The sequence below is a fragment of the Nelusetta ayraudi genome, unplaced genomic scaffold (genome assembly GCF_046127955.1).
Source record: "Nelusetta ayraudi isolate G7.1 ecotype Tasmania unplaced genomic scaffold, CSIRO-AGI_Nayr_v1 ptg000102l, whole genome shotgun sequence".
In the NCBI taxonomy this organism is placed as follows: Eukaryota; Metazoa; Chordata; class Actinopteri; order Tetraodontiformes; family Monacanthidae; genus Nelusetta; species Nelusetta ayraudi.
Window position 1 is genome coordinate 820,245 of NW_027466152.1, and position 27,824 is coordinate 848,068.

The 27,824-nt window shown below is 46.4% G+C and overlaps 1 protein-coding gene across 1 annotated transcript; it reads left to right on the forward strand.

Moving 5' to 3' along the window:
* On the forward strand, nucleotides 1-27,695 carry LOC142903068 (polycystin-1-like protein 2). Its single transcript, XM_076048510.1, has 42 exons — nucleotides 1-107; nucleotides 378-528; nucleotides 1,066-1,295; nucleotides 1,416-1,606; nucleotides 2,420-2,624; nucleotides 2,728-2,816; nucleotides 2,895-3,048; nucleotides 4,162-4,348; nucleotides 4,544-4,673; nucleotides 4,784-4,928; nucleotides 5,448-5,539; nucleotides 5,726-6,113; nucleotides 6,200-6,342; nucleotides 6,431-6,616; nucleotides 7,122-7,259; nucleotides 7,862-8,020; nucleotides 8,112-8,236; nucleotides 9,518-9,638; nucleotides 11,073-11,204; nucleotides 12,758-12,871; nucleotides 13,235-13,349; nucleotides 13,445-13,635; nucleotides 13,729-13,959; nucleotides 14,052-14,153; nucleotides 14,879-15,057; nucleotides 15,150-15,296; nucleotides 16,260-16,459; nucleotides 16,681-16,901; nucleotides 17,102-17,279; nucleotides 17,774-17,990; nucleotides 18,575-18,815; nucleotides 18,951-19,044; nucleotides 19,149-19,277; nucleotides 19,679-19,864; nucleotides 20,230-20,560; nucleotides 21,141-21,274; nucleotides 21,373-21,500; nucleotides 22,596-22,756; nucleotides 22,986-23,196; nucleotides 24,016-24,117; nucleotides 24,228-24,359; nucleotides 27,534-27,695. The coding sequence occupies exons 1-42, from the start codon at nucleotides 35-37 to the stop codon at nucleotides 27,657-27,659; spliced, it is 6,909 nt and encodes a 2,302-aa protein (XP_075904625.1). The 5' UTR covers nucleotides 1-34; the 3' UTR covers nucleotides 27,660-27,695.
* Nucleotides 27,696-27,824: the final 129 nt, after the last annotated feature.

Here is a 27,824-nt window from a genome sequence, read left to right on the forward strand (position 1 = left end):
CTGTCAGGGCCGCCGGCTCTGCTGGGTTCCTGATATGGTGGACCCACGCGGGGAACCGTGCAGCCAGCCGGGGAACTTCCTGTCCCTGGACTACCGCTGCACAAAGGGTTGGAGCAGTCGTCCCTAATACGCTTGTTAGATTGAATATTAATGATCATTAAAAACAGTGGCCGGCAAAGCCCAAAGAGTAAATAAACAAATAAATAAATACTCAAAGTTAGCAAAAACTCATGTAAGTATGAATATTTTCCAGATTAATGCAGCCTGTGGGATGAGTTGTGTGGGGTTTTGCTTGTTTGTTTAGTCTGGTATGAAGAAAGATTTCCATAGTTATAAGTTGTTGTTTTTCCCTCATCTGGCTCCATGATTCCCTGCAGGTCTGACACTCTCGTTGACCAATGAGGTTGCGGCTGTCTTTGATGACGTCACTATCAGTGTGCGCTGGCTCTTTGACGCGCGTCAGGAGGATATCAGCTGCAGCCTGCATACTGGAGACGGTCGTGTCATTCCTGTGGACGTCACAGTCGGGTAAGCAGCAGCAGCAGCAGCAGCAGCAGCTCCTGCTTGGCTGGCAGTAGCTTGTGATACCTGACTGGTTTTTCTGCAATAAGATTTTTTTTTTTTTTAAAGACTCCTCTCAATGGGGTCAGCAACTTTATACCCACCCTCTGCATTTACATTCAAAGATGGGACTCTCCGAGTTGATCCTGCTTCTACTGAGAATGCTCTGGCGCTGCACAACTACACTATAGATGTGTGAATGCTGAATGTGTGAATGAAAACCTTTTCCAACGTCTAATTAAAAATGATTGAGAGAATTCCAACTGCAAAATTCTCTGTTGACACACTAAAAGTCGGCTGTTTTAAAGAGCCTAAAATATAAACCATGATGTTTTTTTTTTTATATACTATGTGTGGTTATAATACAATTCATAAAAATATAATACAATTACTCCAGATGCTGTGACGGCCAACCTTTTAACATAATAGTAGATAACAGGAGAGAGTGGAAGAACAAAACCTCCTGCCGAACAGCAGGTGACGTTACTTGTTCTCAACTCTCAGGGCGACCAGCAACATGTCGCACAAGTATCGTCATCCCGGCACTTTCGCCCTGACGGCTGTTTGCTCCGGCGCCAACACGCACGCCTCAGCCCGGAGAATCGTTGTCATTCAAGAAGCGGCCCGAGAGTTCGGCGCCGTCACCTGCTACGCCGGCAAACTGTCTGTTCGCGGAACGCGCTGCAGCGTCCTGCTTGGAGAACCATTTCAAATTCAAATCATCGTGAATGCAGGTGGGTTCCCGATGGGGACCGCAATTTACCCATAATCCATCCTGCCCTTCTCTGAGGTCAGGCACGTCCAGGTTGAGCTCACGTGTTCCTTCTGTTTGTTCTCCCTTGTTGTGAGCGCAGGCTCGCGTGTGACGTACACCATCCAGGCCGGTGAAACGCTGTTGGCCAGATTGTCTGTGGTGAGAGGGGACGTCCCCCACAACATCACAGTGACTCCAGAGATCTTCCAGCGCCTGCGGCCCGGCTGCCATCGCCTGAAGCTTGTAGCGTCCAACATGGTCACCGAGCCTCCGCTGTCGGTCCACCTGCAGGTAGCGACGCTCCATCAACTCCGAGGATTCCCAAGTCTGCTGTTCCATCTCTCACCAACATCACCAGTTTATTTATAATCTGCCTTTTTTTGGCACCAAATGTTTGTAAAACGATATGTTTTGTTCTCAGTGAGGCCAGGAATGGTAGATCACTTCAACATGGATTATTGTAGCATAAGAGTAGTTGAATATGGAATGGATGGTATATGTTTTAAATGAACATTTTATGCAAACACACCCACTGGATGCAAGGAAATGAAAACTGGAAAAAAAAAAAAAAAAAAATCCTTGCAGCAGGATGGCTGACTTATATGTCTTCCATAATTGGCCTATCCCTGATTATTCTTCCTTTTATCCATGTGAGTTATTCCAATGTCACTGAACCTAAACGCAGCACTCATGGTTGCAATTTTCTTATCAAGCCATCGTAATGAGATACTTTCTCCTCACGGCCAGCGTGAGAACACAGTCCAGCTGTCATCATGCTATGAAAGAAACGCGTCCATGTCTACCTTTCAAATTCCGTTTTTTTTTTTTTCGTATCCCCACAACTACGACATAATGACCGAGTAGAAGCATCGCTAGTGTTCCTCCAATTTGTTCGGTTTCAGATGTTTCTATGGAAACAGCACAATCAGTTCTCGTACAGCCATGTTGTTCAGAAGAGAAGAAAAAAAATGTTTGTCAAAGTATTTTACATAAATGACAAGTAAATTAGCAGCAAGCGAGGCCCAACAACGCCTCGTAGACGCGTTGGTGTTTGTGCACAAATGATAAAATGAAACACTAATTGTTGTGTGTCTACATCCTCAGGTGTGTTCACTGGAGAAGCTGTCAGGGCTGCGGGCCTCCGTGCTGACCGAGCGGAGGGACTCGGGAACGGCAGTCTCGGTCTCCGTCGACGCTGGGTTTCCTGTGCTGCTGCTCTTCACTGCCAGCGGAAAAAACAGCTCGTTTTCTGAGAGCAGAGACATGAACACCAGGATGGGCATTTTCCATTTAGGCCACCAGCTGCAAGGCAAGATTAAAGACCGTGGTCCTCACTGTCTTGTATAGAGTCAGTCTTTTCTTTTTCTTTTTCTTTTTCTTTTTTTCTTTTATAATTAATCCTTGTGCTGCAGGTTCCGTGCAAATGAGAGTCAGAGCGTGGAACAACTTGTCTGTGTCGGAAGTGGATGTGGAGACGTCCTCCTCGTGTGCTGCAGCTTCAGTATGTGATAGCTGGATCTTTTACACCAGGCGGAGGTGAGATCAGCATCCTGATCCTGTGTTTTTTCCTTGTTTGCAGAGGAGGGAGACGCTTAGGGTTGCCAGATCTGACGATTCAATGAGGATTGACGCGAAGCCTTCAAGTTCAGTGAAGGACAAGAAAAAGGACATAGTGCTTTCCATAAAAAATGTAGTGAGCACTGATCAGATCAGCAAGTACCAGTGGAAATGCAGTAAGAGTTCCCCCTGTGTGTGTGTGTGTGTGTGTGTGTGTGTGTGCATGTGTGAGTGTGTGTGACTTTGAGCTCATCTGACTTCAGGAAAAACATTTTTTTGCCCGCTGACGTCAGGCCGTCCAGGACAGAAAGTCAAGTCACATGTTCTTCTGACAAGTGTTTTTCTGCTGCTGCTTGTTTACCCCCCCCTGTTGTGCGATCCTGCTCGTGCATGTGAATCTCCTCTTTGGTTCCTTCCTTCCGCCTTCCGCCTTTATGCTGGTAAACAACGACGATAGCTTTCATCGCAAATTTAGTTTTCTTTAAAACAACAACCGTTTTGGGATATGTGTATGGATGATAAATGTCAAAGTCACTCAAGGAATTGATAATCAATGCATCGAGCTGAATGGCAAAAATTCAAAATGTGATCAGTCCAAAAGAAAGACAGGACTGAATAAAACTAGAAAAACAGAAAGGCCGAAGAGCAGTACGTCCAAACATTCTAAGGGGCAAAGGTGAGAAATCATACATCTATGACGTCAGCAGGAAATCGATCTGATGACAACGGCAGGGAAGAGAAACGTTGGGTGTCTGCAAACAAGGGACGAATGGGAGACTTCAGCTTAAGATGAGAGAGAAAGCGAGCAAAGGAAAAAACATCACGCGGAGCGAGATGAACCTTCAGTGCTTCTCCTCGCTCTTAGAAAAAAGTCTGAATAACCAACCGGTCGTGATGAAACTGCTCATTCTGCTTGCGTCATGATTAGCACCAGCAGGATGTGGCATAATTCATCAGGCGATGAAAGTAGATGAGGAAAAAAGACTTTCACAAATGGCCAAAGTGCTTAAACCATAGACTCACAAGAAATGTAACGCGCCTGACTGGTCTGTTTGAACGTGGTGGACTCTCCACACCAGTTGAAGACATGCCTGCCGTTGGGAGGAAATCAGAATTAACGATTAAAAATAACTAACGCAGCACTTATTTTAACCCATGAAGTGTCCAAGATTTCACCATGATCACATTGCAGACAGTCTAGTGAGGCAGTTGGAGTGCTATGAGTTTATAAAGTATTACTCCTCTAGAAGGTATTGTGGAATAAATAACACCCCTCTGTTAATTGGCAGCTGATCCCTGTAAATGCCAAGGAAACTTTGAGCAGACGAGTTACACCATCACTAAGACCTGCCTGCCGTCTCCGCTGCAGTATTTTAAATATCATTTTAATTTGATTGACGTCGCCAACAATGAGGTGTTGGAAACTCAGTCCATCTGCATCACATTGAATCCTAAGAACTTCCCTGGGTGGATGAAGTAAGTGTGTTTGTCAAAGCATTTACGTCTTCGGCCGCTGTTCATTTCTTTCACAATATGCTGCGAAAGTTGATTTATTTACAAAAAATGTTATTAATTGGAATATACAAAAAATTGTAGGCACTTGTTGCATGTGCTGCTGCTGCTGCTGCGGAAACACGTATGTATGTATTTCACTGTTTATTTTCTCTACAGGGTCACTTGTGAGGGCTGCAAACAAGCCAATTGGTACAGCGCTGCAAAATTGAAAGTAACTTGTGAAAAGAGTCAGTGTGATGATTTGAAGTGGTACACTGAGGACACCAGCGACGACGCACAGTGGAAAGTAAGTCTCTGGAACAGTTTTTCTGGTTATGATGAATAGAATAACCAGGAATAGAATTAGTTAGTTTTGTGTTGGTACAGCTTTTTGTTTTGGTTTGTGTCTTTTTGCAGCCTGAGACAAGGAGCTGCTACAAAAGAGCAGGTAAACGGCCACTGACAAAAGTCCAAGATGGAGGAAGGGAATACTCAGTGAACCCCGACGTCCTTCAAAGGGCAAAAGCTGATGGCCAGAACGTAAAAGTGTACATGATGTACGGTACGTACACGTCTGCCGCCGCCGCCGCCGCCTCTACGACCTTCCCTTCCCTCTGAGCCGCCGCTCACCACTCTGAAAGTGTTCAGAGGCCAAATTGGAGGCAGTCGCTCTCATTTATTTATCTTTCATTTGGTGTTGTGTAACTCTGACACCAGCGGCAGCAGTGTTTGATTCATGTGTGAGGATTGTGCAGCGCTATTATCGCAATTAGGCTCCATCCTTCCATTTTCTGGGGTTGTTTGTGATGGTGACCTAGAGGGGCGGCTAGGTCTCCATCACAAACAACCCGCTGACTCGCTTGCGCGCCCACGCACACCGACGGGCCTCGTAAAGTTGCTAGCTAGACCACCAATGTGAACGTCTTCGGAGAAAGCAGACACAGACAGAGAACCTGCAATGGAAAAAGGGGCTGGAGTTGTTGAACTGTTCCTCTGACTTGTATTAAAGATGCCTTCTAACAAAATGAGAGATGAGAACAGCAATCAAGTGCCTTTTGTTGGTCTTTCCTTTCACAAGCAGAGGGGGACAGTCCTTACTATAGGTCGTACTCCATCGGAACAACGTCGTCCGCAGAGATCACGTCTTCACCCGAAAACCCCGAAAATCCCGAGGTGACTGTCGGCAACCCGAGTGCTACAACCTCAGTTAACCCTAACCCTAACCCTAACCCTAACCCTGCCGTCACGCCACCTGCTGTCACGCCACCGGCCATCACGCCACCTGCCGTCACGCCACCGGCCGTCACGCCACCTGCCGTCACGCCACCTGCTACAAGTGGCACCCCTGCCACCAAACAGCCAACCTCCATCACCACCAAACAGCCAACCTCCGTCACCACCAAACAGCCAACCTCCGTCACCACCAAACAGCCAACCTCCGTCACCACCAAACAGCCAACCTCCATCACCACCAAACAGCCAACCTCCATCACCACCAAACAGCCAACCTCGGTCACCACCAAACAGCCAACCTCCGTCACCACCAAACAGCCAACCTCCAGCACCACCACGATGACCACTGCGACCAGTGGGGCTCCAAATGTACCGTCGACCTCTGACCCCAGCGGCTGGGACCTCCACTGCACCATCGAGCCCCAGAATGGAATCATCCTCGACGCTTTCGACGTCACCTGCCGCACTCGGAAAGCTTGTCCCAACTGCCGATACTGTTTGCAGAGCGTCAGGGGTGAGTTTTTGCAAATGTTGCATCAAATCCAAATACTTTGGCTTCTTAAACCCGCGTTAAAAAAAACCCAACATCTGACCTTTCAGGGAAGCACCTGCGCTGCAGTAGAGACAGGAAGGTGAGGTCCGTCTTCCTGCCGGTGGGTGATAAGCTCTCCAACTACAGCCTGGTGATCTCGGTCACAGCTAAAAGGCCAGGTTTCCTAGCCAACACCACGCTGACAGCACAGGTTAGTGGGCGTCCTGGCGCAGTTTGAAAAGCTTCACAGAATCATGCCTGCTTACAAACTGCGTTCTTTTTTCCTTCTCTTGTCACAGGTGCGCAACATCCCGAAGAACTTGGGCTCCTCGGCCGCCCGGCTCAGGTTGGCGGTGAAAAAGGTTGTGCGTGGACTGAAGAAGGAAGGCCTCCTGTCAGGGGAAACTGTGGCACCGCTGTTTACCTCCTTGTCCAACAAACTCAACAGCCAGTCAGATGAATCGGACAAGGACAACAGGCAGAAGGTGACCTTCTCCACCGCCATTAAATCATATATCTGATGGGGTTATGAGGAGGAGAGTATAGTATCTAAACTACTGATTATACTGTACCTCTGTTTGAAGTACTTGAGAGACCTGTGCGTGTTTTGCAGTTCATAATTTAATAGTTTAATTTATTTTTCAAAGGAAGACGTTTGTTTGTTATGTTACTTTCATATGGAAATTTCCTTAACATTTCCCTTCGATGTTTATACCCCTAAAAAGAAAATACGACAGAGGTCAATAAACCAATGTTTTTTTTGCATTATGACACACCAGGAAAGTTGGAATCTAACTTGAAAAACAAAAGTCTGTCGGCACTTGCAAGTTATCCTGAATACTGAATCTAGAATCTTCAAAACCTGGAAAGTTAAACTCGGACGGGCTCCTGCCATCTGGATCTGTGGCCTCTGATTCGCAGGCCAGCGCGGAACAAACACACAAAGGCGCTTTGATTTATTGACGCCCTGATGCTTTGTGTCTGTGGCAGCTTCGCCAGCAGATGTTAGTCATAATGGCCGACGCCATAGAAACCTCGCCGGCCGCTACTCCCGTAGCAGTCTACACCACAGCCGAGGCGCTGGCTGCCATCGTCCAGGAAGGAGATGAAGTCAGCGCCACCGCTCAGGTAGCTCACAGTCAGTGAGTCTGTTTAGTGGTGATAAAGTGTGTGTGTGTGTGTGTGTGTGTGTGTGTGTGTGTGTGTTGTAGTCAAGACCGCACCAACCGAGACCAAGACCTAATCAAGACTAGAGAGCATCGAGATGGAGACCAGACCAAGACTTTATATATCAAAGAAAAATAACAAAAATTACCAATATCTTTTTTTTAAATTCAAGTTTGCTTCTAAATCTTTTTTCAGTTGTGTGATAATTTTCTTTGACAGTTTGCTGCCTTGAACCATTTTCAAAATTTTCATTCCTAGTTACATAAATGAACTTGTAAAAAGGAGTCAGGGTGTCACTCTGGGTTTCACCAACAGAGGGTTTTTTCCCCCGTTATTATGGTGTCATTACAGTGTTGGCTGAGTGTCCACTGGTCTGGATCAAAAATCCCCAGTCCACCCAGTCCGAGACCGACACCGACACCGACACCATTAAAAAGTGGTCTGGAGATCAAGACCAACCTCCAGGACTACAACACACTAGTGTGTGTGTGTGTGTGTGTGTGTGTGTGTTTGGTGCTTTTCATGATGGTCTGGATGACAAAATGACCCTGACCTGGCACCAGGAAGAGGCCTCGTCACTGCTGCTGCAGCTCAGCTCCGCCCTCGTCCACATGGAGGCCGCTGCCACTGAAGAAGAAGAAGAAATGCTGGAAGCAGAAACGCTGGAAGCGGCTGGCGCCATTGTCGAAGCAGCCGACAACATCCTTGACTTTGCTTCCAGCGTGAGTGCTTGACGTTTCTGCACACAATAATAACCAGCTCAGTTGTTTTTGTTTTTTTTTAACTTGGAAGTACGTTTTCTGTCCTTCACAGAAAAGTGTCTCTGATGCTCTTCTGGCTGCTCTGAGCAACACACAGAGCGCTCTGTTAAACTACCAGGATACCAACGAGGCTCCAACTGTGATCAGTCAGGAACACATAAGTGTGTTGGTGAACCGGTGAGATTCTTTTATGTGTGCGTCTGTGTGTGTGTGTGTGTGTGTGTGTGTGTGTGTGTGTGTAGATGTGTACTTTCTTACAATTCCTTAAGTTTCTTAAATTCACTGCCACACCTCACAGCTGAGGAAATTACAGTAGAGTGTGTCATGTGTCAGGTTCACACGCGTCTCACTAAAGGTGGCTGCATTTTTGCGTCAAGCTTTCCGGGTTTCTAGCCTTGCCTCTCACAAAAATCATCCCATTAGTTGCGACAACCATTGAAGTAAAGTATTCATTCAAACTAATACCTAATGTCAGTATCGCCTTGAATGAAAATCAAATATCCACAGGGTTCTTGTGAAGCTCCTTTCCCCAGAAGCTGTTGTTTTTGCTCCTGGTCGATGTTCCTAACAAGTAAAACCAGGACGGCGCCTCATTTCCCGCGTCTTATTGAATATTTCATTGACCAACTTCTGAGTGTATCTATTGATTTCCTAAAACAGCCACGAGGCACCAAGGTGCATTAAAGGTGTGTTTGTCGGTGCCTGGGGGTCGAAACGGTACGATTGTGAGCTGATCGAAACCACCCTCTGAGGAAAAGCAGCGTTTTTCCAATGACCCTGACACCTATGTGTCTGCAACAGTGCACTCGTCATACTGTTGTATTAACAGAATTCATTTTACAGTGTTACCACTGCTTTTCACTTTCACTTTTTCTATTTTTGCATTTCAACTCAAGAATATTAACAAGATATTCACAAAGTGTCCGTGTCTACTTCAAGACAGGTTTTTAAACCATGAAGGTGTTTTGGATCGTTGAGATTAAATAGTAGTTGGAGATTTGGAGATTTATTAGATTTAGATTTAAAGTCATTCATAGTAGCTTGAACAGAATCCACAGATGACCGTCTCAGCTGCATAAAGAGAAGTGGAAGTGTTGATCTGGAAAACTGAATGAGGCAGTTCCAAGGAGACAGCAGGGGGAGCCCTTAAGGAACTGGAAGCAGTGGAGCCAGATAGCTGTATTTTCCCTAGTGGTACCCACTGTAATCTATCAGGAGGGTCAGTCTGAAAGCATGGGGAGCTTTAATCGTCAAAATCTAAAGACAAAGGTTGTTGTACTTACTACGTACTTAAGCCATATCGAGACATCACACCTTCAGAAAAAAGAAACCATGTGCCCAGAGACTTTACAGCCAAGTCAGTTTAGTAAAAAAACAACAACAAAGAACCGCAAACGTGAATTCCCAAGCAAACAAAACTCGTTAAACTAAGTGCAGGTCGTTCTGTCTCTTCCTCAGAGTGACGCCAGAAGTTTTGCTCAAAACGCCGTTGGAATTCCCCAACTCCTCCTATCCTGCTTTTTCTCTCCCTGAGTTGCCGCCTCAGACGCTCCCTTCAAACCAGCCGGTGGATGTGCGTGTAAGTCCAAGCAGGTGTCTTGATGATCTGCTACTTTGCCTCAGTGGCTAAAATAATCTTGTTTGGCTCTTTGTCTTGTTTTTTTTACTTAATGCACAGGAGTAATGACCTACGAGTTTAATCATCCTGAACACTGCTGATTATTTCTTGTTGCCACCAAATTTCATTTTTTTTTTGTATGCAACATTACGTTGAACATTTCGGAAATGTCCCCCTGAAGTTCCGAGCATACAAGAAAACATCAACCATCTCTCGGTTCTTCCTTCCACATCGTTATGCGACTTGTGAACGCGCTGCTGCAGGTTTTGAGAGTCTTATAGAGTATTTACAGCAACACCTGTCTGGCATTGCAGAGTTTCTGACGCTCCACTGGTCCAAAAACAAGGAATCCATAAAATAGATTAATATAGATGATGATGTTAACGCTACTGAACTGATTTCCATTAATAAATGATGCGGCCCGTCTTACAGCCCTGCAATAACGCTGCAGACTTCACGTGTCTTGTCCGAGACCATCTTCAGATGTTTGCCTCATGAGTGAAGAAGCACATTTTATTTTATTATTGTCCAGAATCTGTGGGGGAAAGACCCTCACAAAGCAGGCAAAAAAAAAATTGTGAAGTGAAGCAACCTGAGACGCGACCCGGGGTTCTCTGATAGTAAGGCTTCTCTCCTAAGTCTGGGGCCATCGCACTTCCCAGCTAAGGGATTTTTAATTTTTTTTTTGTTAATATTCAGAAGAGGCAATGCTATTTATTAAAGTCTAGACAACTTGTCTTTGATAGTCGGTGGTGCAGTGGTTAGCGCTGCCGCCTCACAGCAAGAAGGTCGTGGGTTCGATTCCGGGGCCTGGACCTGGGACCTTTCTGTGTGGAGTTTGCATGTTCTCCCTGTGTCTGCGTGGGTTCTCTCCGGCTTGAGGTCGATTGAGGAAAATTGAACATTCTAAATTGTCCGTAGGTGTGCATGTGAGTGTGAATGGTTGTTTGTCTCCATGTGGCCCTGCGATGAACTGGCGACTTGTCCAGGGTGTCACCCTGCCTTCGCCCTAAGACAGCTGGGATAGACTCCAGCAGACCCCCGTCACCCTGAATAGGAATAAGCGGGTATAGAAGATGAATGAATGAATGAACTTGTCTTTGACTCTTAAGGAGTCCTTTTTTGCACTATTTTAGGTTATTTTTATATGCTCTGTTCACTTTATTCTTGTTTGCCCTATCTTCTGGCTGTTGTAACACCTAAATTTCCCCGTCGTGGGACGAATAAAGGTTTATCTTATCTTATCTTAAAGGCGGGAGACAGACTGCATGCAGCTCCTAAACACGATCTAAGCGATGGGATGCTGGTGGCTGAGGAGCTCACGCTTGCCTCCAATGGATAAACGTCTACCAGCCGCTGCGGGACGCTGACCTTTTTTCACACGGTTGTTTTCAGATGCTGAGTTTGGCCAAAAACCCATTTTCGTGGAAGGATGGGGGAAACATCAGCGGTCTGATTGGATCTCTTTCCCTCACGACACCAGGTGGCTCAAACATCCCTGTGGAGGAGCTTAGCAAGGACATTGAGGTCAGTACTGCACAGTTGATCTGTAATGAGCTTCACCTGCTGACAAGCAGCCAAGCAGCCAAGCCTGATTATCCACTTGACCAGCAAAGTGAAATCAAAGGTGTGCGCGTGTGCGTATGTGTGCACGTGTGCGTGTGTGTGTGTGTGTGTGTGTGTGTGTGTGTGTGTGTGTGTGCAACCCAGCGGCAGCAAGAAGACGGATTTTCCACTGCGATGTTTCGCTGGAAGCACATAAATCTAATTGGCTTTTCCATTTAATGAATCGCCGTCCAATTATTTATTTATTCATTTAATCTCTGACTGTCCACCGGGGAAGGGAATTTGAGTATAAAATATATATCACAAAGACATAATCTGTCTACACGGACGCTGTTAATTGGTCGTGTCAGGTGCTGGTGGACTCAAATGCACGACAATCACTGATGCAGTTCAAGAGGTTTATTGAAGAGTCGAGGTCGGGCGGTGAGAGAGGCAGGCAAGATCGGCGTCGGGGACGGGCGAAGGTCGATGACAGCGACAGGATCCAGACGGGGCAGGCGAGGAACGTAGTCAGAGCCGAACAGGGTCGTTACCGGGGAATCGGTCCGAGGACGAGGTGGGGGCAAGGTCGGAGGCGGGCTGTTGTCAACCGGGGAACGAAGGAGCACAACAAGGAGACAGGCGCTGGACTACTGGTGCAAAGCAAAACAGATAATCTGGCAACCGGGGAACACGGGAGACTGGTTAATAGAGGCGGCGCAGATCAAAGGCGAAGATTGTTGGCTATCAAGATCATAGGGGCGTTGGCTTGGAGACCGTGACAGGTAAGATAAGATAAACCTTTATTCGTCCCACGACGGGGAAATTTAGGTGTTACAACAGCCAGAAGATAGGGCAAACAAGAATAAAGTGAACAGAGCATATAAAAATAACCTAAAATAGTGCAAAACAGTATAAAGTAAAAAAGTAAATAAACAAGAGCCTGTACAGAGAAAAACAGTGAAAAATATGCGCAGCTGAGTAATTATTGCACGTTATAAATAGATGGAGGGTTATTGCACTTAGTCCGGTTTGGGGAGGTTATTGGTGTTGATTATAGAGTCTGACCACTGCCGGAAGAAAGGACCTGCGGTATCTCTCCGTGAGGCACCGCGGGTGAAGAAGTCTGTCACTGAACGAGCTTTCCAGTGTTGTTAGGGTCCCCTGCAGGGGGTGGGACGTGTTGTCCATCAGAGAAGATAGTTTAGCTATCATCCTCCTGTCAGCCACCACCTCCACAGGGTCCAGCGGGCAGCCCAGGACAGAGCTGGCCTTCTTCACCAGCTTGTTCAGTCTCTTCCTGTCAGCAGCAGAGATGCTGCTTCCCCAGCAGACTACTCCAAAGAAGATGGCTGATGCCACCACAGAGTCAAAGAAGGACTTAAGAAGAGCCCCCTCCACTCCAAAAGACCTGAGTCTCCTGAGCAGAAAGAGTCTGCTTTGTCCCTTCTTGTAGAGTGCAGTAGAGTTGAGTGACCAGTCCAGTTTATTGTTCAAGTGGATACCCAGGTACCCAGGTCATTGTGCGTTTCCAGATCCTGTTGCCGAGGACCAATGGAACGCAGGTGAACACCGCCGTGCTGGACCTGGCCAACTTCAGCACCACGGTCATAGACCTTCCCTCAGGCAACAGCACTCTTCTGCTAAAGGTGCTAATTGGAATCAGTCCACAAGATGATGTTGAAATGATTGCAGCAGGGGGTCATGAATGTGATCGCAGGCTTCCTGTTAATTTAAAGATCCAGCGTGTAATATTTGGCTCCATTTCAGATTTTTTTATATTGTAAAAGCTTAATATACTGTCCATAAATACATTATTAAATGTGTATATAATTGCAGTACAATTGGGTTTGGGTGCGCCAGCCACTGTAGTTCACTGGCAAGCTCAGGAGGGGGAGGGAGAGTGAAAGACGCTGCAATCTAAAATGGAACCCTTTGATGTCGGTGTTTCTTCTTCAAAATCTCCAAATATTACACACCTAACCTTTGAATGTCTGATTCACACGTCCAAGTTGGTGCCTTCAGTCAATCCCTTGCACTTCAAACTCTACCTTGGCTACATGGACTATCCCACCGACAGCAGCTACGTCGCCATGACCGAGATGCCTCTGGAGGGGGCGGCGGCAGGTGACCAGTCCTTCGGATCCTTTTTGGAGTTTTCGTGTGGACGGTGAATTCCACTCCGCTTGGTTCTGACGTGATCATGGCTGTGTCTACCACAGAGGACAGGTACAACTGGCTGCTGGAACCTGAAGACTTGAAGGGAAACACCGGCGTGCACTACCTGGTGGTGAGGCCCGTGGTCGGCCCGGGGATAAAGTCCATCAACGCCACTTTATCCATCACTTCCATCACCACCGCGTGCAAGTTCTGGAGCGAGGCCACGTTGGACTGGAGCGGCCGCGGCTGCAGGGTGACGCCATCTGTGACTTCTGACGGTTTTTGTTTTTTTTTTCATCGCTATCACTCACTACCATCAACGCTGCTGTCGCCTTGCTTTTCCCAGGTGGGAGCTCAGAGCTCGGCTTCGCTCACCCAGTGCCTCTGCAACCACCTCACCTTCTTCGGCAGCTCTTTCTTTGTGACGCCCAACCTGGTGGACCCGTCGCGCTCCGCCCAGCTCTTTGCCTCCTTCGCCCAGAATCCCGTGGTGGGGAGCTTTGTGGCCGCGCTCTTTGGCGTCTACCTGCTGGCGGTCGCGTGGGCGCGTCGCAAAGACCTCCAGGACGTGGCCAAGGTTTGGAGCGTTCGCAGGGAACGTGGCGGCATTTTTTTTTTTTTTTTTTTGTGTTATGCAGCATTTTGTCTGTTGTCGGTGGTGGCGGTCAGGTGAAGGTCACGGTGCTGCAGGACAACGATCCCAGGGATGAGTACCGCTACCTGCTGAGCATCGGCACCGGACATCGAAGGGGAGCTTCCACTTCCTCGCAGGTCACTGCTTTTCACCCTGTGTGCAATTTCTGGAACAAGACGTTCAGTTTGAGAAATTCGGCAGGTCCAGGAAATGACTGTGAAGAATTGAGAGTTATTGTTGGGTTTTTTGTTATGGCTGCTTTTCTTTGATAAACGAGCGCAATAACACTTAAAAGACAGAGGCGGGGGAAATGGATGGGCTTATGTTTATTTAATGATGACTTACAGCAAATATAAAACACTTTCATCAGTTCAGTCCTCAATGACACTGCTGCCTGAAATGAAACAGATGGGCTGCTGTTAAATTCAGTCAGAATTTGCCAGAAAAGTGATTATACCTCCCTCAACACCCCTCCCAGCCCACCCCCACCCAAAAAAAGAGAGCGAGAAAGAGATGATTTGATGATGAAAGTTTGGCATCATGTTGATGATGATGATTCATTATCAATTCGTGTTTTGACCTTGTTTTGGTGCATCTGTGCAGCAAAAGCCCATTGAGTCAGTCGTTTGGTTTTGGTGTGCTTTCCTCTGGGGTTGCTCTCTGTGGGCTTTGACAAATTACACTCTGATTTAATTTCATTTAATTTGGTCATTTTGAAGTAAATATTTGTCAATCAAAAGCAGGCAGCTATTTATTATTATTTATTTAATTACTGAATCATTTATTTATTTATTTATTTATTTAATTTATTTTTATGTGCTGTTTTGTTTTTTTGTTTTTTTGATTCACTGAACTCTTGCAGGTGACGGTCACTCTGCTGGGTGCCGAGGGAAACAGCGAACCTCATCACCTGGCCGACTCCAGGAAGGGCGTCTTTGAGCGAGGGGCTGTGGATCTGTTCCTGCTCGCTGCTCCCTTCAGTCTGGGGGAGCTGCAGGGCATCCGGCTGTGGCACAACAACGCAGGAAGCCGCCCAGCCTGGTTTGGAAAACGAAGAAAAAGAAGGAGGAGTCAACGTGGACGCTTTCCATCTCATTGATTTGACTGTTTCTTTTTTTTTTTTCCTCCTCCAGGTTTGTCGGCAACGTCATGGTGCAGGACTTGCAGACGGAGCAGAAATGGTATTTCCTGTGCAACTCCTGGCTGGCCATCGACATCGACGACTGTTTGCTGGATAAAGTGTTTCCAGTCTCCTCCGAGGTGGATCTGAAGAGCTTCAGGTGAAGCAAAAAAGCCCAGATGCAGGCATCTAAAATGGATTTAAAAAAATATATATATATTTTATTGAAAGCCTGGTTTTAAATTATTTTGTTTTCTGAATGAGAAAACACAGCAGCAGTAGTATGAGCAGCAGGCTCTCAGCTCGACCTTTAATGAGGACTAGTGGTTGGAGGAGGATAAGGGAAAATTCAAATCCAGGCACCTAATTAAAAGTGGTGCCACAAGCAAAATCTGTCACAAAAATGTGGAGCGCAGCACTTCATCTTTTCATCGAGATAATAAATTGAATCGCGAAGAGTGATTTGCAGCTGCTCCCCGACAGGAGCAGCACTACTGCCGCGATAAATCTCCAAATACTCAAGTGCAAAATAGCGAAGTGAAGACGTTACACTTCAGACAACCTAAATCCCTCCCTCACAGGAATGTTTACGCCAAGTATTGTTTTGCCAACCCTTGACGTGTTTGCCTGAAGGTGTATCTGATGATGAGAACTGAGACATCCGCCGCCATCGTGCGATCAGTGTGCCTGAGGCCACAGCTGAAATATGAATGAATTTTCTTTCCCCTCTCAGGAATGAGAAACATTTCGTCGTCAGCTCGGTTCCGGCCTCTTTCACTGACTTCCTTCCAACTCGAAGGCTTTTCCGCATCGGCGGATTTGTGCCGCGACTGCACAACAGCATTGTGGGATTCATGGAAGGAAGAGACGTGGAGTTAATGTGTAGATCTAATTGGAAGTCGATGTCTCGATCCAAGCTGTTTTCCTCCCTGCTATGGCGAGATACATAGAATTTCATTCCAATCCAATTACGCACGAAAGCAGTGTCGCTGGTCTGTGTAGTGCGAGCCCATACAAATCCCCCCTCAATGCCCCCATAACAGAGCAATGCCAGAGTTTAGAAATAATTGGAAAAAAAAAAAAAAAAAGCTCCATAAATAACCAAGGTTTCTCTCCCTGTCAGTAATCTGTTTTTCATGAAGGCAGCCAAGGACTTCAGCGACGGACACCTCTGGTTCTCAGTCATCAGTCGGCCACCGAGCAGCACCTTCACCAGCGTCCAGAGAGTCTCCTGCTGCTTCTCCCTGTTGCTGTGCACCATGCTGACCAGCATCATGTTCTACGGCATCCCGACCGATCCGTCTGAGCAGACCATGGACCTGGGTAGCGCAGGAACACCACAGACTGCACTGAATTTTCACAGCCTCAGCTACAGCTGAATTTGTTGGCTGTTTAAGAATAAAATCAGAGTACATTTTATTCAGAAAGCACTTTTCAGGAAGTGCTTTATGAATAATAGGAAATCTCAAAGTGATATACATATATACACATACATACATATATATATATATATATATACATTCTTTTTATTTTTCTGTCTTCAGGTCTTTTCGAGTTCACTTGGCAGCAGTTCATGATTGGAGTGCAGAGCTCCCTCATCATGTTTCCGGTGAACATCTTCATTGTCAGTGTCTTCAGAAACTCGCGTCCCTGGCAGCCGTGCTGTGGCAAGAGCAATCCAGAGAGCAGAAGCGACGCCCTTGAGCCGACTTCCTCTACACACTCTGCAGCCAATGAAAATGTCACTTTAGAAACTGTTGTAAAAGTAAGCCATTTATTTTGTTTGGCCTGAGAGACAAAAAGGTATTTAAAAACAAATAGGAAAAAAATGCAATTTAATTTACAGTGTCTCACACTCAGTCTTTACATATTTAAAAGTATTACTGATCTTAAGGAAAAAATTCTAGAACTCAAGGGGGTAAAAAAAAATAGTAAATACTCAGCAGTAACCACTGTCTTCCGCAGGATATTACAAGAATCGGCCACCTGGTGTCCAAGACAGTGAAGAGCAACGTCCCCTGCTCGGACTTTGGGCCCGCAGGGCAGCTGGACATTAACACCGTCCTGTCTGTGGTGGAGGATTTTATCAAAGTAGGCAAACAGAGCGGCGCCGGCCAAAACAATGCTGGACCTCAGCTGTCAGGTGAGTCATAGAGAATCTGCTCGCCCACTGCTGTGTTTGCAGTGCGTGCAGTGACTCACCATGCAGCTGGACGCTCACATATTTGAAGGAAATACAGTCATGGGATTTTATTTCCATCTCAGACTGTAAATACACTGCCTGTCACTCTAAGTTGCTGTACACTTTATTTACTGCACATTGCACAGCCGGGACTTTTATTATCATTATTCATAAAACTCTTTGAGAGTTGCAGCGTGTAGACTCAACCCTGGCGTAGTTGAAGTGAAAAATGAAACTAGTGGAGCGGTGGTTTCAGGGAAAAGCATAAAGGTGGAGTTGAGCCGTGACTCACTGTTTTCAAAAAAGACGCAAGGCCTTGCAGGTAAGGTGGAAAGACTTAGTTGTTTACTTTAAGCTATTACATATAATAGCTTATTATATATAATAGTAATAATAAGGCCAAACACCGTCTAGTCTCTGTACCGCGGCAAAATTTCCACTATTCCTTTTTCTAGACTCAGTGGGGCTTCAGAGGAAGAGCAACAAAACGCAGTATCTGTACCACCAGCTGTGCCGCATCCACCAGGAGCTGAGTCTGCTGGGACCCTCCGACTTCAGCAGTCCACACAGCTACAGCCAGGCCCTGCAGCAGGTCCAGCGCATGAAGGACCTCCTGGAGGATCAGATCTTCCACCTGGCCCCCTCTGACCAGGATGGACCTGCTCAAGAGAAGTACACAGTACAGACAATGTTCAATAGGCAGACTGTTTGCAGGCTAGAGGCTGATTGGTCGAGTCCCACCTCGACCAATCAGAATTGGTCTCCAAAAAGATAACACGAATGATTGAAGTAAAGAATAAGCGGTAGATTTGATTCAATGAAACAGAATTGGCTGCAGGTCACGGCTTCAGGAAACACTGGTCTAGTCTAGACTAGTTAAGTCGAGTCTAAGTTGTTCCATCAGGCTAGCATGTAGCTGTAGCTTTGACAGCAGAACATTGAACTATTATGCTAGTCCACTTTTTATCAAGCCAAGTAAAATAAAATAATAATTATTGAATTATTATGAAATGTCCTGCAAAGTTTTCTCTATAAATATGTATACAGTATTTTAAAATCCCTTTTTTCTTTAAAAAAAAATAATAAAAAAGGAAAAAAGGAAATCCTTTTTTATTTTTATTTTGAAGCCGCGACCCAATCAAGTCAGCTCTGCAAACCCACACTGGGGTTGTGAACCACCAGTTGAAAACCACTGTCTTAGACAACTGTTCAGGACCTCAGCACGATTTAATTCTGCCCTCGTTCTTCCTGCGGAGGCCGCGGCCAGCAGACGACGGCGGCGGCGATGGGAGGAGGAGGAGGAGCTGCTGTGACGAAGGCCTCCTCCCCTGGTGGTTTGTGTTTGTGGGGTGGCTGCTGGTGCTGGCGACCAGCTCGGTGGCCGCATACTTCACCATGCTGTACGGGCTGAAGTACGGGAAGGAGCGCTCCATCAGCTGGCTGCTCTCCACCGCCGTCTCCTTCTTCCAGAGTCTCCTCATCATTCAGCCGCTGAAGGTGAGATGGAGGTCGTGCCTCCCGGTTATTAAAAAAATAAATTCTTCTCGCTGCCAGTTTGATTAAAGCTTTACTTTTCTACTTTCACGGGCAGCATATTAAATTACGGGCGCACCTTTTTTTTTTCGGCCATAGGTGGTCTGCCTTGCAGTCTTCTTTGCACTTCTAATCAAAAAAGTGGACGAAGAGGATTATCGAGATGTGGCAATTGTACAAAATAACAGTCCAGGTAAAAGATGGAGAGAGAGAGAAACTGCCCCGGAGGCATTTTTCACGGTCGCTCTCATCAAAAATGTTCTGTCGAGAAAAAAATGAGGAACTCTTGCCCTGCAGGTGGCTGTGAGGACGGCCGAGCGCCCAGACAGACCCTCTACCAGCCTCCTGCGCCAGCAGACATCGAGAAGATGAGAAGAAACAAGATGTTGGAAGAGCGAGCCTTCGCCCTCCTCAAAGAGATTCTAAGTACGCTGTTTTTTTTTTTGTCTTCAAGAAGCTCCCAGCGTCAAACAACTTTGTGAGAAATGCCCTGACTGCAGTTCTCTCTAATCACAGCGACATCGGGCTTCTTCATCTTACAAATCAAATATTTCACTCAAATTCCTTCCACAGAAGGAAACGTTTCCCGAGCAGTGATCAGAGAAAGTTCTGCCCTGAGTAACTGTAGAACCCTGTGCTTATTCATACACAACTTGCTTTAAAGCACATATGAGGGCGTGTCTCTCCATAGAGTTCCATAAAGGCGGGAGCCCTTGCAAGAATAAGACTTTTCACAACTTCTCAAGACAAATAAAAAAAAAAATCACATATGTCGTAAATGTTTTATTTCTTCTCATGTTTAAAAAGCTTGTTGACGTGTCTCTCAGCATACATCGGTTTCATGTGGATGTTGCTGCTGGTGGCCTACGGCCAGAGAGATCCCAACGCTTTCTTCCTGAACCAGCACATCCGCAAAAGCTTCAGCAGCAACATCTCGGCCAGCATGAGTGTCGACGACGTGCTCACCTGGGCCAACACGTCACTGCTCAGGAACCTGTTTGGAAAGTATCCAGGTAAATGGGATCTATGAAAAAGAAATACTTCTACAAAATAACAACTGTCAGAGTTTTAACAGTTATTCCAAAAGCTCCTCAGGGTTGAGTGCTCGGCCCACTGCAGTTTTGACTTGTCTGTTTGGGGTGAGGGTTCAGTTCTGCCTGTTTTGGGCTTTTTTCTCTCTGTGCTGTTGGCAGCCACCAAAAACTAACTCTACCTTGAGCAGGAGCTTTTTGGAGAAAGAAGAATCCATTTTTAGAAATAATGATCGCTGGTGAATTCAACCTGCTGTAGAAATGTGTCGATTTGAAACCCACATTTCAGCGTCTGCCACAAGCCTCGACAATGACAAGTTGTAAGCGTGACTGACCATCCCTTGCAGGATTCATCACGGATGGAAACTCCAAGCTGGTGGGCAGCGCCCGCCTCCGCCAGCTGAGGGTGAAGAGGGACTCGTGTCGCATCGCCGGCTGCATGCGCCACATGGTGCCAGATTGTGAAGCTCTGTACTCATGGGACGTGGAGGACATGGGTTCCTACACGCCTGGCTGGAAGCGACCTGTGAAAATGGGTGGCAGTGGAGACAGGATCAGACCCTGGAGGTACCAGACCGAGGCTGAGCTCAGGTCCCACCTGGTCTGGGGCCGACTGGCTCTGTACAGAGGAGGAGGCTTCGTGGCCAAACTGGGGCCGACTAGACGAGATGCCAGCAGGTCTGTGGAAAAACTTCAAGTCAAACATATAAAACCCGGGTGTTTCTGCATCTCATGTTCATGAACAAAGGTTGATAAAATCCCTGTAAAAGGCCCATTATTTTCATATCTGAAGATTTTTGTTGTACGCTCCGGGCTCCAGTGGAGCAGCATTGCATTATCCCCTCTGATCCCTGTAATAACTGCATATCTAACCTTCTAGTATGGAATAACTCACATTTTAGTGTCCTGCTAAGCAAAATGATGCTTTGCTTACCCTCTGTGAGAACAATGAAGCGACGACTCTTTCACTGACTGGCGAGACGAACATCAGGAAGTGGAAAAGGGAGAACAACAAGTGAACAATTGTTTCTATCATTTTAGAGAAACATGCTTTCCTGGTTTTCCCAGTGTTGTCGGTGCTGTTAGTAACAACCCGAGAATGATCTAATACCAGTCATACATTTAAATAGAAAAAAAACACAAAATGAAAGTCCACAACGTACAGATGCACGAGAATGAAAGAAGGTGATTGGCCTTAATGTATAGCAAAATAATGAAAAATAATAATAAAAAAAATCTCTTGCACTCTCATCCTCAGCACGCTGCAGTCTCTGTCCAGGAGCAGGTGGCTGGATTCACGCACCAGAGCCGTCTTCGTGGAGTTCAGCGTCTACAACGCCAACGTCAACCTCTTCTGCGTCATCACGCTGCTGTTTGAGACGGCGACCGTGGGTGAGGGTCAGAGGGCAGTCGTCCTGAAATGAACCAAATAAATAAAGGAGCAAAGCGTGGGAAACACCACCGAGAGCCTGATTGATTCATTTCTCCAGGAACGTTCCAGTTTGTCAGCGAGCTGCAGAGCGTCCGCCTCTACCAGTCACCCGGCGGCCTCCACATCTTTGTCGTGGCTGCCGAGATCATATATTTGCTTTTCATCCTCTACTATATGTTCCGGCAGGTAAACTGAGACTCCTGCCAAGTTTTTGCAGCTCTTTAATGTTCCGGCGGCTGCGCTGACTATTTCAGATTTTAACGAGGCCTCCTAGGGTTTTTCTCGAACGAAGAACTGAGTGATCTTGCGACTGCAACGTGGTCAGATCGTGGGCGTGTGTTGACATTTAGAGCCTCGACTGTCAGAACGGCTCACAATGTTCCCTGTTGAAATGTTTAAAATTCCAATCGATTGGCGGGAAGATTCGTCCAAACTGAAACAAAGTCAATCGGAATAAATAAGAAACATCAGCAACACGCCCGTCAAAGTTGTTTTGATGTGACCAGGAGGATTGGTTGAAAGGCTGAAACAAGGCAGATCTGTTCTCTCGTAACATTTCTGGAAGTCTTTCATTTCCTGTCTCTGTCGGCTGAGGAGCCCGTAGGAAAAAGTTCTCGCAACCACTTGATGCAGGTGATGACAGCAGGAAACTAACAGCTGCAGGTGTTACATCACCACACAACTTCTTATTTTTTGTTTTGCTTCCATGATTTTCTGCTAACATGGAAATGTCAAATCCAGCGTCTGTGATAAAAACTTCCGCCACTCAAGCCTCCACGCTGGCAGCTTTAGTCGAAGCCCAGCTTCCCGTTGCTTTTTCCATTTCATCTGAAATGGCTCGAAATGGTCCAGAAAGTAAATGGAGTTTGTTTTTTAGCAAGCAGCAGCTCTGCAGCAGCACTATGTCCTCCAGTCTCTTGCTACCCATCATTTAAACAAATAACACAACATTTGTTTTTCAGGATTTATTTTATTGTATCTTCTTTTGTTTGTGTTTCATCAGCTCAAGAGTTCCCTTTGAGGACTGTGAATAAGGCAGGTTTTGATTTTAACGGCTCTGAGGAAAAAAGCTGACTTAAAACTTCTCAAATACTCAAATCTGGGCCTGAATAATGGAGGGTCCTGCTTTCCAGAAGGTTCTCTCATGTTTTTGAGGGTCTGAAAGAACATAAACACATATTCCAGGATTTTAATTGTTTCCCAGAATGTTTTCATGAGGTCATAATCAATGAGCTGCAAACCATCCAGCTGGTGGCGCCTGTTTCTTTCTCCCCTCCGAAGGGCAAAGCCATGAAGCAGCAGCGCTTGTCTTACTTCAGGAGCAAGTGGAACCTCCTGGAGTTGAGCATCATTCTGCTGAGCTGGTGCGCCGTGGCCGTGTTGACCTGGAGGACTGTGACTGGAAAGCAGGAAATGACCTACTACCAAGAACACCCAGACCGGTGAGGCTGGCAAACCTCACTCAGCGTTTTGTCTTCAGGGTTTCACACAATGAAGACAGACTTGATTAGGGTTTTGTTTTTCGGATTTCTTTTGCAATATAATGAGAATTGGATCAGCGACTTAATTCTTTTAGCCCCAATGAGACTGTGCTCATGAATCCAGTTTTGTGTTATTACAATAGCATTAGCATTTCCCTCAAGAAACTGCTGCACTTGGTTCCATTGCTAGATTTGCCAGTTTCTACGAGACGGCCTCAGCCGACCACGTGCTGCAGTATCTGGTGGCGTTCCTGGTCCTGCTGTCCACCGTCAAGCTGTGGCACCTGTTCCGGGTCAACCCCAAGATGAACGTCTTCACTGCTACGCTGGAGCGCGCCTGGAGCGACATGTCCGGCTTCCTGCTCATCGTGGTGCTCCTGCTGGTGGCCTACTCCACCGCCGTGAGTACACACACACTGCCGGTGTGGAAGGAGGTTGCATTGACCTCTAGAGTTTTTAGAATTATTCGCCTCACAAACTCCCTCCCGGTGTGTAAGGACTTTAAAAGCGAGTTATTACATAATAATGCCCGTTACGTCACAACATTACAAACAACACTTTTCCATTCAAGGTGACCACAAACAAATTTGCAAGTCTCTCGGAAACACCAAAACTTGAAATCCCTGTTTACGTCCCTTGGTCCTTCAAATTGCAATTTTAATCATTGCGATTCAAACTGCCAATCGCTCTACTTAGTCCAGAATTTCGTTGAACTTATTTTTACGAAATTAAATTTAATTCTGAATTACTTTCAGTTAAAATAACAAACAAAAAAAATAACAAAAATAACAATTTCAAGATGAAGAAAATCCAGCAGTGGGAATCTGAGACTGGCGGAGGCTGGAGGAGCCATGACGACAGGCAGCCCGAGTGAGCGAGTGGCTGGTTCTATCGACTGGCCAGAGAAACACACGTCTGGATGTTATTTCTGCTCTCACAGACAAGCATCAGTAGAAATAGAAAAACTTCCTGCGTGTGATCCACGATTGATTCTCTGTATCCTCCGAGACGCTCCAATTGGAAACATCAGGGTGATGAAATTATACCTGCATCAATCTGCAGATGCACAGTCTGACTCCCCCCCCCCCCCCCGCCCCCCCCCTTCATTAGGACCCTGTCACCCTCGCTTTCCACGGCAGATATTGCTTTTAAAGCTCAGGCGCCACTTTTAGTTCAAGGTCATTTTAAAAAATCTGATCCCCCAACTTCTGACTCCACAGAGCCACTTGATTTATGGCTGGAAGATTTCCAGCTACAGAACCTTTACAGACGCCCTCATGACGGTCATCCGTCTACAGATCGGCATCTTTGACTATGACGAGGTATTTCTCTCTCTCTCTCTGTTTCTCTCTCTCTCTCTCTCTCTCTCTCTTCTTCTTCTTCTGCCATAGCTGCCAGTGACAAGTGAATCAAGTCTCATCTTTACAACCAGGTTCTGAATGGAAACCTGCTACTGGGCGGACTCCTCTTCGGCTCCTGTATCGTCTTCATGACGTTTGTGCTCCTCAACCTGCTCCTGTCAGTGATCCTGGTGGCCTTCAACCTGGAGCTGATACACCGCCAGGTAACGCCCACTGATAATCACCATCAGGGACGTTTCATAATGAGCATTATCATAATCAGCTCTGTGGGTTGACGCTTTATATTAGTGTGAGTACAAAAGAAAATGAGGTCTTTAAAATGCATGCTATCCAGATGTTTTCAGCATTTACACCCATTAAAACTGAAACAAACTGGCATCCTGCAGGAACACAAAAGCAGCTGCTTGATGTCACATGTTTTTTGTGCACACTTAAAGAGGAGGGGCCTGTTTGAAATATTACTGCACAACAACCAAATTCTCATATGTTAGTATGTAAGTGATAAGTAAACCTCAGATGAGAAACCACTGAGCTTTTCATAAATGTTTTTAAGGAATTTAACTTTCTTCCATTTTTTTGGCAGCATTTTCTTTTTTCCCCCATCTGAGCCTCTTCTCACCGTTATTACTGTTGGGCGGTGACAAGTTGAGGCTGAAAACAATTTTAGGGAGAAACAATTTTCTTTGTCTGGAAAAAGTATCCTTGAAAAGTTTCAGCAGCATGTTTTGTTCATTTATTTATTTATTTTTAAAACTCGGCCACTGACTCGCTGATGCTCCATGTCCGTCCGTCCCAGCAGGTGACTGACTGACTGACTGACTGACTGACGGTGGGAAACACATTGACATCCTCGGCACAAAATAACATCAGGACCACGGCGACTTGTGTGTCATCAGCGTTTCTCTTCTCTCGACAAAATGGCCTCGTTTTTGAAAAGCGCAAACGAGCTCTTTGACTAATTGAGCCCGTTGTTGAAAGCAAAGTGACGGGTTTGTGAGGAGCGGCCGTGAAAACGCTGGCTCCTCACGCCTCATTACGCCTCGTCAGCCGCCAGCCGGGTCTTTGTGCATCGGCGGCGCCGCACTTTTCCACACTAATGAGGCTGGCGGTCACCTGGAGATAACACGCGCTTTGTGTGTCTGTTCCATTTGTGCTCTTCCACTTTGTTTCAAGTCGGCTTTCCTGCGGTTAGTTAGGCTGTGTGCGCGTGTGTGTGCGTGTGTGTTCCACCACTGAAACTCTCAAACAAGCAGCCATATTAAAAGAGCCACTATTAGAAGAGGCGTGATAAATTAGGGCAATTTTTCCACCGACACACCTGCGGCAACGCAATGTGTGTGACACGCGTTTGTGTGTGCGCGCGTGTGTGTCTGACAGATAGACCAATGATGAAGCCGACATCAGCGACAAATTACGACTAAAGATCTCCGGCTGCAATGAATGCGCTCAGCCCAGCTGCAGGAAGCTGAGACGTGCTGAAACACGTAACGTTATACTGTTTAGTCAGTGCGTTGTCTTCGGAGGTCCTCTGAGCTTTTCATTCTACTATCCGTTTGGAAGCTGTCATCAGAACCAAAGCTGCAAAAGAGATTTCTGAAAATGCCAAAGACTCAGCGGATAATAGGGAGCCGCCTGGCTTTTGAGCTGCAGTTTAGGGCGGCTGCCAGAATCAACCAAGAGCTGTTTTTTTTTTTTTTTTATAGTTTCTTTTGCCGCTCATATAAAGCAGTTTCTCCGGCAAGCTGAGACGGAGGCTAGCGTTAGCTATGGGGGGGGGGGGAGGGGGGGCTAAAAGCACAAAGGCAATCCTTCTGAAAAGGCTGTGCTCAAAGGTGCGCTTTTCACCACCGAGGCGTATGGGAATGTGCCTTTTGACACAAAAAGGAAATGTGAATGAAGAGTAGCATTAGCCAAGCCTGTAAAGAAAACCGAGAAATTTGAAAAGAAAAGTAACGTTGGCTCCTGAGCTGCTCCTCACCCCGGGGCTCAGCTTTGATAACGCGGCACTGCTGAGTGAGAGCTACGCACTGTGACCGTGACTGTGACTATTGTCCCAACGTGCTACTACTGACCCGACAAGCTTAGCTCGTAGCTTCACAGAGATTAGTAGTGTTGTAGGCATCAATCGCAACCAAGACATTGTCAAGACTAGAGAGTATGGAGATGGAGACCGGACCAAGACTTTATATATCAAAGAAAAATAACAACAACACAGAAAAAAAATGAGCAGCATCTTTTTTTTTTTTTAATTCAAACTTGCTTCGAAATCCAACATTAACATCTCTTTTCAGCAAGGAATCTTTAAATCGTTTTCTTTAACATTTTGCTGTTTTGCCAACTACTTTGAACCATTTTCAAAAAAAAAAAAACGACAACTTTAATTTAAAAAAATAAAGGATATTCAGGAATATGGAGACGAGGTGTCACGTGTCACCAACAGAGTGTAAAACGGCAGCAGTTGGATTATACAGCAAGAAGGTCATGGGTCCGATTCCGGCGCCCGGGCCTGGGACCTTTCTGTGTGGAGTTTGCATGCTCTCCCTGTGTCTGCGTTGGGTTCTCCCCGGGTTCTCCGGCTTCCTCCCACACTCCAAAAACATGCATGTGAGGTCAATTGAGCACTCTATATTGTCCGTAGGTGTGCATGTGAGTGTGAACGGTTGTGAGTGTGAATGGTTGTGTGTCTCTATGTGGCCCTGCGATGAACTGGCGACCTGTCCAGGGTGTCACCCTGCCTTCGCCCTAAGACAGCGGGGAGAGGCTCCAGCAGACCCCCGTCCCCCTGAATAGGAATAAGCGGGTATAGAAGATGAATGAATGAATCTTTTATTGTTCTATGGTTTTGCCCATTATTGAAGTTTTTCTAATTATTTTTTTTTTTTTGCTGCCAGCGGGGCTTTTTTGTTTTGGGAGACTTTTGATGAGCGTGGAGGAGGTTTGTTTAATCTTTCACTGGCAGATAGCAACTCACTGACTCCCACCAGTGAATTACCCACTGGCTGCGATTGTGTGCGATTGTGTGTTGCCGCAGTGTCCCCTCTGTGTCGCATGGGTAACGCCTCTTTGAAAATTCACAGCGCAGGTTGTCCCTCTTCGCCACCGATGAAAGCAGAAAGCAGCTGGAAATGTCCGCCGTTTAATCTTTTGAACGCCGCTACATTTTTCAAGTTGAGAACATTAAAAGTGAGACTGCAGCAGCCGCTCGCAGAGGCAGAAGCTCATTGTGATTCATCTCAGCAGCAAGTTTGCTTTTTTAGCATTGTTGAAAAGTTAAAAGCTGCAGAGTTTTTTCATTTCATGTTAAATTGAAAGCGCTGATTTTTTTTTTTTTTTTCCCATCTTTTGATGGATTTTTTCGTGTCTCTCGTGTGCTGCAGCCCTCGGACGAAGAGGAGGTCGTCGCCGTGTTGCTGAAGAAGATCTGCAGCCTGTTTGGGATGAAGCACGCGGCGGAGGAGGAAACACCGGCGGCTGACGCGTCCTCAGCCGCTCCACTGAATTGAATCTGATTGGCCGTTCCACTCGCTTTCTATCAGAGCGCCCCCTGTCAGCTTCGGGGCAGCTCTGATGATTCATCATCCACTGTGTTTATCACTGTCATCCGTGCAGCTCCCTTCCTCCTCCTCACTCCTCCTCTTCCTCACTCCTCCTCTTTAGTACTCCTCCTC

What these genes read in the sequence shown, in the direction of transcription:
- LOC142903068 (XM_076048510.1), top strand. Translation starts at nt 35, where the DNA reads ATGGTGGACCCACGCGGGGAACCGTGCAGCCAGCCGGGGAACTTCCTG. An exon ending in TCCTTGACTTTGCTTCCAGC is followed by an intron (nt 8,021 to 8,111) that starts GTGAGTGCTTGA and finishes TGTCCTTCACAG; the next exon opens with AAAAGTGTCTCTGATGCTCT. An exon ending in TCTGGAGGGGGCGGCGGCAG is followed by an intron (nt 13,350 to 13,444) that starts GTGACCAGTCCT and finishes TGTCTACCACAG; the next exon opens with AGGACAGGTACAACTGGCTG.